The sequence below is a fragment of the Montipora capricornis genome, chromosome 2 (assembly GCF_036669925.1).
Source record: "Montipora capricornis isolate CH-2021 chromosome 2, ASM3666992v2, whole genome shotgun sequence".
Classification (NCBI taxonomy): domain Eukaryota; kingdom Metazoa; phylum Cnidaria; class Anthozoa; order Scleractinia; family Acroporidae; genus Montipora; species Montipora capricornis.
The window spans coordinates 56,064,662-56,077,161 of NC_090884.1; the positions used below are offsets into that span (position 1 = coordinate 56,064,662).

General features: G+C 38.8%; 4 protein-coding genes across 5 annotated transcripts in view; 2 read left to right on the top strand and 2 right to left on the bottom strand.

The window, feature by feature from the left end:
* Positions 1-1,554, bottom strand: part of LOC138038133 (histamine H2 receptor-like) — a 2,063-nt gene extending 509 nt beyond the window's left edge. Inside the window, exon 1 of the mRNA XM_068883961.1 lies at positions 1-1,554. This exon is cut by the window's left edge and continues 509 nt beyond it. Within this exon, the coding sequence (XP_068740062.1) occupies positions 6-953 (948 nt within the window). The 5' untranslated portion in view covers positions 954-1,554 and the 3' untranslated portion in view covers positions 1-5.
* LOC138028105 (cilia- and flagella-associated protein 77-like) overlaps positions 1-12,500 on the top strand; it is a 405,094-nt gene that overhangs the window by 305,577 nt on the left and 87,017 nt on the right. The window lies entirely within an intron of this gene.
* Positions 9,094-11,572, top strand: LOC138028031 (uncharacterized). The gene is made up of 2 exons (XM_068875630.1): positions 9,094-9,851; positions 10,293-11,572. Exons 1-2 carry the CDS (start codon positions 9,127-9,129, stop codon positions 10,495-10,497), a joined length of 930 nt encoding a protein of 309 aa, XP_068731731.1. The 5' UTR covers positions 9,094-9,126; the 3' UTR covers positions 10,498-11,572.
* The window catches only part of LOC138028005 (uncharacterized), a 16,048-nt gene continuing 15,112 nt past the window's right edge, over positions 11,565-12,500 (bottom strand). The window contains exon 2 of one of the 2 annotated variants that reach the window (XM_068875629.1): positions 11,565-12,005. In XM_068875629.1, the coding sequence (XP_068731730.1) occupies positions 11,565-12,005 (441 nt within the window). The remainder of the gene's footprint in view (positions 12,006-12,500) is intronic. The other variant, XR_011127572.1, reaches the window with a different exon arrangement.

Consider the following 12,500-nt stretch of genomic DNA (forward strand, 5'->3'; position numbering starts at 1 on the left):
TCCTTTTAATGGCCTGAAGAGAAGCAAAACAGTGTTTTGTGCATTGCGCTTGAGACATTTTGTCGTATTTCTCTATATCGCCAACAGTACAGGATGGGGTTTAGCGATGAGTTAAGAAACATGAGGAAAATTTCGGTTTGACGATACACGCCGACTGCAAAACTACTGTTGACCTGCGTGATTATGCTTTCAAAAAGGAGAGGAAGATAACAGACAACAAAAACAACATAAACGATGAAAGTATTTAAAGCGTTTTTCTGTTGTCGTAGAAGGCCCGCTCTCACTGAATGATCACTTGTTTGTTGAAGCTCGCAGCGAATTTGGATCTTATGGTGCCTCACAACTTTGTAAATTCTTGCATATGCGCAAGACGTAAAAAGGACTGCAATGCATCCCATAACAATATTTACTATCTCAGAGTGTTTTGGAAGTGAAATAAATGTGAATGCAGCAGCGATGCTTATCACCCACAATAACACCAAAAGTACTGCAACTCGCCTTGTCGTGACAAGTTCATGATATCGCAAATGGAGGGAAACCGAAAGGAATCTGTCCACAGTGATGGCTGTAATAGTAAGTAGCGATGCACAAGTGAGGAAGTAAGTAAAGAAAAAATAAGCAGATAAAATTATTGGGCAGAAGAATTCCAAGTTGTCATTTCCATCTACTTTCATGATTAAAATAACTGTCGTTATAGCAGAATTCGACAGTTGCGCGAACAATCCCACTGCCAGATCTGAAAAAGCGAGGCTACAGAAGAACGTCTTTAAATTTGTTGGAATCGACGAGGCCTTCACCAGAGCTCGGATTATGAGAATATTTCCAAGGACTGCTACGAGGGAGAAAACTAAGTTTAAAGCACAAATTGCGATCATGAATGCTCTGTGATAATAAACAAGTTGCAAAGCTATCTCCAAATAGTGCTCACAAAACTCCGAAACGGTCATGTTCATGATATATATTCTCAAATCTGCGAAACGACTTCCTGTTTTGAAGAGGCCCTGACTATTTTACGGCACATTCAATGACAGTTTTTCATGATTTCGCTTAATCACAGAACCATTGATTATCAGGGTGAGTTTACTTGGAGGTAGTTGTTACATCAATTCCGGCAAACTTATTCCATCGAAGGTTGCAGGTGTTAATCATTGTAAAAACCGTGCATGTTGCTTTCAGCAGCTATCTCCATACGTAATTAATTGGAACTTGGGATCTTCCTGTGTAATGTCCTTAGACAATACCAATTTACTCTCAATGATGTCGTACCATGCACGACTTTTTCGTTGACGTCAAGTCAGTTTTAGCTCTGCAACTGTTAAAGATTGGAAAGCACAAGGGAATCCTTGAAGGAAAAACACCCGATTGTTTGACTGCTTCTCTTATTTTAGTCTCTGTGTTTTTTCCTTTATCGCCATAAAATTGCTATAAAGCGTGTCAAGGCGAGGGCAGTCTTTTTGCGGGATTAAAAATCAACAAAACAAATGTTACCATTTGTTAGCGCCCCACTTGGAACCGCCGACTCGGCATGGATGCAAGGAACTCACACACAGCCCATCCAAGTTGAAGTGTTTCCAGCGAGTGCCCCATTAATTAATTAATTAAGCACCTGAATAGCAAATGCAAATATGAAACCTGTCATCGCTTTTTTCGACGATCATTGGACAAGGTTCACTTGAGAGTACATGTAATACGAGGAATCATGCAGATCGGTGGAGTCATCAGCCTCGGCCCTCTAGCAGGCCGGAAAACAACCTCCGCCGTCTATATAATTAATCATGAATGAAATAAGCGTATATACTTGATCCCGCTCTTCAGATACTTAACAATTATTCCATGTGCGCACGTTGGATACACACTATACAGCACGCACGAATGGAACAATTGTTTTATTTTCATTACATTCTGAGCTGTTTTAATTACAGAACGACAAGATGTTGTCTCAGTTTTTACAAAACGACCGACGCAATCAGTTTCCATATAGGGTCATTACGGTATATTTAGGATATAAATCCCTTCGGGTGGATGGTATGTTGGCTGATAATGTCCGCGGCTGTCCGAAAAATGAATATTTTGCCGAGAAACGAAGCTTCGAGGGCAAATAGGAAATTTTGAGCAAGCTAAGGAGAAGTTTGTTTATTTTATAACCCTCCCATTAATTTCCATATAGCGGAAAAAACAGTTCGTAAAAGGCCAGCCGTTTGATGTGACGGCGATGCTTCGAAATTTTTGGTAGTAGCTAAATTAAAACGCGGGCCGGGGCCGGCGGCGGGATCGGGGTCGGGGTCGGGGTGTCTTTTTTTTTCCAATTTTGTTCTTTCAATTTTTGTCGTTCAGTTCTCCTGTATTGTTATTGTCGAATCACCGGCATCTGTCCTTCATTTATGGCCCCCAAAAAAATGATAAAATAAATTAAACAACCTGCGGAAGCTATGAAAGCTCTTGAGGGACATATACAAAAACAACAAAAACGAAAAAAGTATCTAAAGCGTTTTTCTGTTGTCGTAGAAGGCCCGTTCTCACTGAATGATCACTTGTTTGTTGAAGCTCGCAGCAAATTTGGATCTTATGGTGCCTCACAACTTTGTAAATTCTTGCATATGCGCAAGACGTAAAAAGGACTGCAATGCATCCCATAACAATATTTACTATCTCAGAGTGTTTTGGAAGTGAAATAAATGTGAATGCAGCAGCAATGCTTATCACCCACAATAACACCAAAATTACTGCAACTCGCCTTGTCGTGACAAGTTCATGATATCGCAAATGGAGGGAAAGCAAAAGCAATCTGTCCACAGTGATAGCTGTTATAGTAAGTAACCATGCACAGGGCTGGCCAGGAAAAACGCAAAGAAATTAAAAGCAGATATAATGATTGGGCAGAATAATTCTAAGTTGTCATTTCCATCCACTTTCATGATTAAATGAACTGTCGTTATAGCAGAACTCGACAGTTGCGCGAACAATCCCACCGCCAGATTTGAAAAAGCGAGGCTACACAGTAACGTCTTTAAATTTGTTGGAATCGACGAGGCCTTCAACAGAGCTCGGATTATGAGAATATTTCCAAGGACTGCTACGAGGGAGAAAACTAAGTTTAAAGCACAAATTGCGGTCACGAATGCTCTGTGATGATAAACAAGTTGTAAAGTTACCTCCAAAAAGTGCTTACAAAACTCCGAAGCACATTAATGACAATAGGTGATGGAATGGTGAGTATCCCTATGAATTGCAGATATGGAAAGATCGTGTTTCAGTTAGCCACATTACAAATTTTCAAGCAAACTTCACTTGAGGTCGAGATTTTATGACCATTTTAAAACTCGAGAATTCAGTACTTTCATTTCTAAGCTACTGTAACAGTCTTTTGACATTCGGTGATATCCTCAGGCAAAATTGACGCTGCAAAAACAGGTCAGATTATCACACACGTACTTAATAAAGCTGGAATAAGAGAGGATAAAGTAGCAAGGGTAAGAATTTTCGGACTTTTAAATCACAAGGAAAATTTTGACTGTGCGAGATTTAATTAGTATGAAAATCATTGCAGATAGCGTTATCACAGAGTCGATGAACTTGAGAGATTTAGCAACGCGTTTGGCATTGAAAGCCACGCCGAAATTTCCGTTTTTCCAAAAAAATCAAAGATACTTGTTTAATTTAAACTGATTCCTTGCCTGTTAGCTCAAGATAGAGAGCGACTTCTCAAAAGAGCGAGAAATGTTTCAATAAGAGAATTTTCGTGCTTGTAAGGGAATCTTTGCTGACGTCCTTGTTTACATTTTGTTTTGAAACCTTAAACCTTTCAAAAGCGAGAACAATGTTGTTGCAATCCATGTTGAATTGAGTAAAGGATAATGTCTGAGCTCCGATGTATGGAGGTATATCTATGACAAAATTCAGTGATAAATATTTGAAATAAAATCGTCCAAATCATGAATGCATCAATCCAAAGCTGAATTGAAACAAACTGATTCTGCAAATGGCCATCACGGAAAGAGGCATAACGCAAAAAGCCATAAAGCAAACAGCCATAACGCAAAAGAGGCATAACGCAAATAGCCATAACGCAAACAGCCATAACGAAAGTAGGCATCACCCAAAAAGGCATGACGCAAAGACGCATAACGCAAATGGCCACAGCGCAAAAAGGATAACGCAATGAGTCATATCGCAGAGCATGAGGAGCTTAACTTGGGTCAGGAATGTGGGTCCCCGCTGTCTAGGTAAAAAAAATTACCAAAATCTCAGTGGGAGTTGTAACAAGACTCACGCTAAAAAGGCAGAGCGAGAGACAAAGGGAGAGAGAGGTGTTAATCTCGACACATTTGTTGGGCCGACTTCGTCATAAAGTTTTATTGACGACAAATAACTCAAATTACGTTAAATTAATTTTGAGTGATGTGTCAGAATAGTCCAGAGGCACAGTAAATCAATCGGAAATATTTTCTAAAACACGGTTTACAACGGCCAGCATCATGCAATTAAAAAATGGAAAATTATTTCTTTATTCTCTTTATTTCAAATTAATTTAAAAACAGGCACATTCTTAACTTTCAAAAATTTGGTTTATCAACGGAGTTGATAATGTAAATTGACCACCGTACAGAGATTCTAAAAGCTGACGTTTCGAGCGTTAGCCCTTCGTCAGAGCGAATCGAGGGATTATGGGTTACGTGTAGTTTTTATAGTAGAGTGGGAGCTACGCTATTGGTGGTAACATGGCAACTTGAAAAGTAGGAATATATTAGTTGAATGAAAAGCGTTCGTTAATACCATGAGGATTAAGGGTGCCGATTTGAAAGATGAATTTTTGTTCCAGATTCTTGCGGCTTTCCGTCGTACCTAGATGTAGGGAAAGGCCGCAGATAGCCATGTGTTTTTTGGAGTGGTTAGGCAGATTAAAATGGCGAGCGACTGGCTTAGATGCATCCTTGTCATTCTTCTCAACATCGCGAAGGTGTTCGCGGAATCGGTCACCTAGTCGTCTACCTGTCTCACCTATGTATAATTTATTGCATAACGTACAGGTTATGCAATAAATGACATTTGCGGAGGTACATGTGAAACGATCGGTGATCTTAACAGATCGCTTAGGTCCCGATATCTTGCTAGTGTTAACAATGAAAAGACAAGTTTTGCATCGTGAGCGCGCGCATTTGAAAGTGCCGGGTTGCTCGTTGGTCTTGAGCGCGCTTCTAACTAAAAAGTTGCCTAGGTTTTTGTCGCGTTTGAATGAAATAAGTGGAGGTTGCGAAAAGATTCTACCAGTCTCGGGATCATTTTGGAGTAATTTAAAATTACTAAGAATGATGCTTTTGACTGCGTGATTATGAGGATGGAAAGTGAGGGTGAATGGAATTCTGTCATTCTTATCTTTCTGTGACGTTTGTAGTGACGACTGTCGATCAAATTGTTGGGCGCGATGATGGCCCGCTTTGACCACAGAGACAGGATAGCCACGTTTTTCGAAGAACTGGCACATCTCCTCTGATTTGCTGGAAAAATCGGAGTCATCACTACATAGACGTCGAAGTCTAATTATTCTCAATTTCTTAGACTTCGACGTCTATGTAGTGATGCAAATCCAGCAAATCAGAGGAGATGTGCCAGTTCTTCGAAAAACGTGGCTATCCTGTCTCTGTGGTCAAAGCGGGCCATCATCGCGCCCAACAATTTGATCGACAGTCGTCACTACAAACGTCACAGAAAGATAAGAATGACAGAATTTCATTCACCCTCACTTTCCATCCTCATAATCACGCAGTCAAAAGCATCATTCTTAGTAATTTTAAATTACTCCAAAATGATCCCGAGACTGGTAGAATCTTTTCGCAACCTCCACTTATTTCATTCAAACGCGACAAAAACCTAAGCAACTTTTTAGTTAGAAGCGCGCTCAAGACCAACGAGCAACCCGGCACTTTCAAATGCGCGCGCTCACGATGCAAAACTTGTCTTTTCATTGTTAACACTAGCAAGATATCGGGACCTAAGCGATCTGTTAAGATCACCGATCGTTTCACATGTACCTCCGCAAATGTCATTTATTGCATAACCTGTACGTTATGCAATAAATTATACATTGGTGAGACAGGTAGACGACTAGGTGACCGATTCCGCGAACACCTTCGCGATGTTGAGAAGAATGACAAGGATGCATCTAAGCCAGTTGCTCGCCATTTTAATCTGCCTAACCACTCCAAAAAACACATGGCTATCTGCGGCCTTTCCCTACATCTAGGTACGACGGAAAGCCGCAAGAATCTGGAACAAAAATTCATCTTTCAAATCGGCACCCTTAATCCTCACGGTATTAACGAACGCTTTTCATTCAACTAATATATTCCTACTTTTCAAGTTGCCATGTTACCACCAATAGCGTAGCTCCCACTCTACTATAAAAACTACACGTAACCCATAATCCCTCGATTCGCTCTGACGAAGGGCTAACGCTCGAAACGTCAGCTTTTAGAATCTCTGTACGGTGGTCAATTTACATTATCAACTCCGTTGATAAACCAAATTTTTGTATACTACTTCCCCACCGACGCAGCACCACAGTTTCTTTAGAAACTACCCCTTCATACATTCTTAACTTTCAGGCTACCGAGATGCAACTTGTTTTGCCCAGCAGACACTCAACAGCAACGGTGAATTGGTTTTTTTCTGATTTTAAAGCAATCCATTTTAAGTTTTATACGTATGGAACTCGATAACTGAGGAATAAAACTCAACAGCTATTACACCTTCGAACATCTGCTTCCCTAATTCTCCGGTTAAACATGAAAGGTTAGTGATGTATTGGTGTATTTGTTAATTTAAACACAGACAAATTATTTCTTAACTTTCAGGCTGCCGAGATGCAACTTGTTTTGCCTGGCATACACTTTTCTCAACAGCAACGGTGAATTGGTTCTTTTCTGATTTTAAAGCAATCCATTTTTAAGTTTTATACTCATGGAACTCGATAACTGAGGAATAAAACTCAACAGCTATTACACCTTCGAACATCTGCTTCCCTAATTCTCCGGTTAAACATGAAACGTTAGTGATGTATTAGTGTATTTGTTAATTTAAACACAGGGAAATTATTTCTTAACTTTCAGGCTGCCGAGATATAACTTGTTTTGCCTGGCGTACACTTTTCTCAACAGCGACGGTGAATTGGTTCTTTTCTGATTTTAAAGCAAGCCATTTTTAAGTTTTATACTTATGGAACTCGATAACTGAGGGATAAAACTCAACAGCTATTACACCTTCGAACATCTGCTTCCCTAATTCTCCGGTTAAACATGAAACGTTAGTGATGTATTGGTTTCTTTGTTAATTTAAACACAGCCAAATTATTTTGTCAGTTAACTTTCAGGCTACCGAGATGCAACTTGTTTTGCCTGGCATACACTTTTCTCAACAGCAACGGTGAATTGGTTCTTTTCTGATTTTAAAGCAATCCATTTTTAAGTTTTATAATTATGGAACTTGATAACTGAGGAATAAAACTCGACAGCTATTACACCTTCGAACATCTGCTTCCCTAATTCTCCGGTTAAACATGAAACGTTAGTGATGTATTGGTGTATTTGTTAATTTAAACACAGGCAAATTATATCTTAACTCTCAGGCTGCCGAGATGCAACTTGTTTTGCCTGGAATACACTTTTCTCAACAGCGACGGTGAATTGGTTCTTTTCTGATTTTAAAGCAATCCATTTTTAAGATTTATACTCATGGAACTCGATAACTGAGGAATAAAACTCAACAGCTATTACACCTTCGAACATAATACTCCGGTTAAACATGAAACGTTAGTGATGTATGTATTGGTGTACTTGTTAATTTAAACACAGGCAAATTATTTTGTCAGTTAACTTTCAGGCTACCGAGATGCAACTTGTTTTGCCTGGCATACACTTTTCTCAGCAGCAACGGTGAATTGGTTCTTTTCTGATTTTAAAGCAAACCATTTTTAAGTTTTATACTTATGGAACTCGGTAACTGAGGAAGTGGAAAATTTAGAATCCCCAATTGTAGCTGTGTAAAATTTCATTCCGGGCTAATTGATTTCCCAGCATGTCACAGGGAGGCACATTCAATATTAATCACAGACTTATCAATTTCCTGCTATCATGATATCCTGATATCATGAAATTGAACCTAACAGCAATTATTTTACCTCAACGTTTGAGCGTGAGCCTGTATACCGGGAAGGCTTCCAGCACCGAATCCTCGACGTCAACATTGTTTACTGACTCCATAACTCGTTTGAAAACATGAATACAGAAATCCATGACATTCAGACGAAGACTGCTCAACTAATCTCCCCACAGAGGCCAACCAAAGTTATTCTGTAAGCTTCGTCCACAGTTACCAGGATTTCGGACGGCGAGTCTAATCTGCAAAGTTCACAACGATTAAAAATAACTAGAACAAGATTGCAATCTTCAAGTCTATCTTGCAAACATAATAGGCACTGTAAAAACAAAGGACAATAAAGGCTATTTGATTTGGTTCGTTTTCCCAAAGCCTTTGTGATTACCCAGTTGAAACAGAAGGTCATTATTGAGATCACTTACTGGAACAGGTGGTCTTTATTGCAAAATAAGGAGCTCTAAAATTCCTCTCCACTTATGTCCAGGTTTGCACGCAAATGCGAAAATTGCGATTTTTGCGAAAAATCGCAAAAATCGTAAATGGTGCAAAGAAGAAGACAAATCCCTAACTAGGACTCGCGATTTTTGCAAAAATTGCGATTTTTGCGATTTTTTGCAAAAATCGTTAAAATCGCAAAAATCGCGACTCTTCTCGGGGACTTGTGTTCTCTATGGCGCGCCGTATCGGACAAACCTACTTCTTGTAGAACATCTCATACATATAGCACATACATACAACTTATCTTGGGAAATATACAACTTATGGAGAAAAATATATCACTTATTGTGAAAAATATAATACTTACTACCAAAATATACAACTTCTTGGGAAAATAAACACCTCTGTTTAAAAAGTACGACTTACATGAAAAATATACCGAAATTCGGAAATATACAACTTCTGTTGTAAAAATAATACTTCGCCCGCGGTGTTTTGGTCAGCTGACTGTCGCAAAAGCCTTGCACCCTAGGCAAGATGGCCGCAAGAAATATGTCGTCTGTCTTGTCGTGTGCGGAGCGTACGGCTTTTCTGGATGTGTTAAACGTAGGAAAAGATATATATCACGAATTTCAAAGGGAATTTTTTGTAGCTGATAGCGTAACAGTTGAAAGACTGCGAGACCGTTGCCTAGAATTCGTTATCTCCCTTCTCGTTGTCTCAAGACCACTGGAATCTCAGGAAAATGTTATGGATGACATCCTTCAAGCAGTTATCGAATTCCAAACACTTATTGAACGCTTAGAAGAACGACTTAGCTTACTTGATAAAAGAGAAGTCCATTATTCATGTCCAACCATGTCATCAAAGAGAAGAGGGCGACCAACCCTGGTAATTCCAGAAGAACAACTGGATGGGTTAAGATCACTTGGGTTTTCATGGTCTGGTATAGCTAAAATGTTGGGTGTATCAGAAAAAACTATAAGGCGCAGAAGAGACAGTTACAGTATGGCTTCTTCTCGGGAACTTTTCTCTGAAATAAGTGATGACGAGGTTGATAATCTAGTTGAACATGTCCTACAAATATCACCAAATTCTGGTGAAAAGATGATCATGGGCTGGTTTAGAGGAAGAGGAATCCGTGTCCAAAGGTGGAGACTTAGACAGTCAATAATGCGGGTGGACCCAGTCGGCAGAGAACTCAGGCAAAGAACTGTAACTAAGAGACGAGTTTACTCTGTGCCAACTCCAAATTCTCTGTGGTAAGAAATTAATGACAGGCATAAAATACTAGTTAAGGTTATATTATGCCCACAAGATTGATTTTGGTGTTTGAGCTCATTAAAGTTAATACTGCCAACATTTGCATGCAGACATTCACTGGCAATGTTATCCAAGAATATGAATGTCAGTTACAACTGTTAAAAAGGGTTGCATGTGTTTATTGCCTGCTGCAATGTAATGAAAGCCAATGCTTAAAGCATAAAATCAGGCCACTTTCACTCTTCATTTCTTAAATTAATCAGGTTTGGTAAAGCAAAGTCAATTATATTAATTCCTCAGGCTTTCAAAAAACTTCAAAAGTTGACTGAAATGGTCTAAATTATGCAATTTTGATCATACATTAAAGATAGCATTGTTCTGAATTGCAATTTTTTCCTAGATGTTAAAGTCACAATTGTAATCATGTGGTTGTTTTTTAGGCATCTTGATGGTCACCACAAATTAATAAGGTGGCGCATCGTCATCCATGGTGCCATAGATGGATTTTCCCGCACTGTTGTGTTCCTCAAAGCATCCACAAATAATGAAGCATCAACAGTCCTGGACCTGTTTGTGGGAGCTACCAACATTTACCATTATCCTAGAAGGATACGCATGATTATGGGACTGAAAATGTGGATGTAGCCAGACTTATGCTAACTCGATATGGTGTGGATTCCAAACCAGTGTTAACTGGACAATCAGTTCACAATCAGCGTATCGAGAGATTATGGCGTGATGTTCACAATTATGTAGTCTCTTACTATAAGAACATCTTTTACTTTTTAGAAGAAAGAGAGCTTTTGGATCCTAATGATGAAATAGATTTATATGCATTGCACTATATCTATATTCCTAGATTAAACAACACTATTGATCAATTTGTTATGCAGTGGAATAACCACCCACTGTCAAGGGAAGGAGGACACTCTCCTCTTCAAAAGTGGACAGAAGGATTTTATCAGTATGCACAATCTGATTACATGACTGTCAGGGAATTGTTGGATCCAAGAAGTGTTGATCACCATTATGGAATTGATGATAATGCACCCCTGCCTGAACTTCAGACAGCGAATCACATTGAAGTACCCAGGTCTACAATCCAACTAGCAGAGAGGGAATTTTCTACTCTACTAAATGATGTGCACCCACTGTCTGATGATGGCGAGCATGGCATCTCCTTGTATGAGATTAGCAAGATATCTTTAATGAGAATATTAAACATGTAAATACATAAATAATAAGCATCAATGGCTAGCTAATAAATAACAAGGAACTGTGAATGTGTCAGTTGATAGGAATCTTTGATTACAATACATGCTGCATTTCACAAATCACTGAGAAACTACATTCTCTACTTTTTCAAATCCCATAATACGCTTCTTTTACCCCGCAAAAACTTGGATATGCATTGTTTACGATTTCTCTTGGGACATCTTCGTGTCCCAGGAGAAATTGCAAACATTGATTATGCAAAGGTTTTGGGGTAAAAGAGGTGTATTATGGGATTTGAGAGAGTACAGAATACTGTATATACTGAGTACAAAATGATACTCTCAAATTTGAAATTACAACTTAAGTCTTAGCTTTTTCACTGTAATTGCAATGTTCCACTGTTTGTGATATGATAAAAAATGAAAACTTTAAAACAACAACATAAGTACTGTACTTAAGTAAAATACTGATGCAAGTAATAATAAAATTAATGTTCTTTAGCATTTGCCAAAGCCAACTCCATTTTCTAAGGCATGTGTTAGAAGACTGTTGAACTCTTTGGGGTCTTCAATTCCCCTTGGCAAAAACAAAGTTAAGGAGCAAGTTGAAGACCATGGATACCTCTTCACATTCTCTTCTGTTTCATAAAACTCAATTAGTATGGGACCATCAAAGCCCAGTGGCGGTACAGTGTCTGCCCCTGTGGTGAAAATCAACAAGTCTTCCAGGGTCACACCGTTAACTTCCTCTTCTTCTAGGTCTTGCAGGTACAGGTCCAAGCAATATATTGTCTTGTCTTCCTTGTCTCTATCATTGGAACCCTTGTCTGAGTACATGAAAATGCCAGGGTTGTTCATCACGCGATCTCCAAAACCACTAATAGAGTTAAGGCCTTTATGGAATTGTTGGATTTCTGCATGGACAGAAAAGAAGAATACCTGTATAACAAAAAACAAATAAATGTTTAGCTATTTGAAAAATAATTGTGTATAACAGCAACGTGTTATCACAGTCAAAACTTTGTTCAGTGGAACAACTGCTGAATGGCTTGCCATCTACTACACTGTTGCTATGTGGTATCCCAAGTCATGCAAAGGCCCTTGTACCACTAATTTTATAACAGTTGTAACACAATAAATTTAAAAGTATACAAAAATTTGGTTTTATCAACGGAGTTGATAATGTAAATTGGCCACCGTACAGAGATTCTGTACAGTGGCCAATTTACATTATCAACTCCATTGATAAAACCAAATTTTTGTATACTACTTCCCCACCGACGCAGCACCACAGTTTCTTTAGAAACTACCCTCTTCAAATTTAAAAGTACATTGTCGAACAAAATGAATATAAGCCTAAGGTAAAGTTTACCTTATGAACCCAACCTAGTTTAATAAATGTATAATAAATATACATCTAATGGCAATGACCTG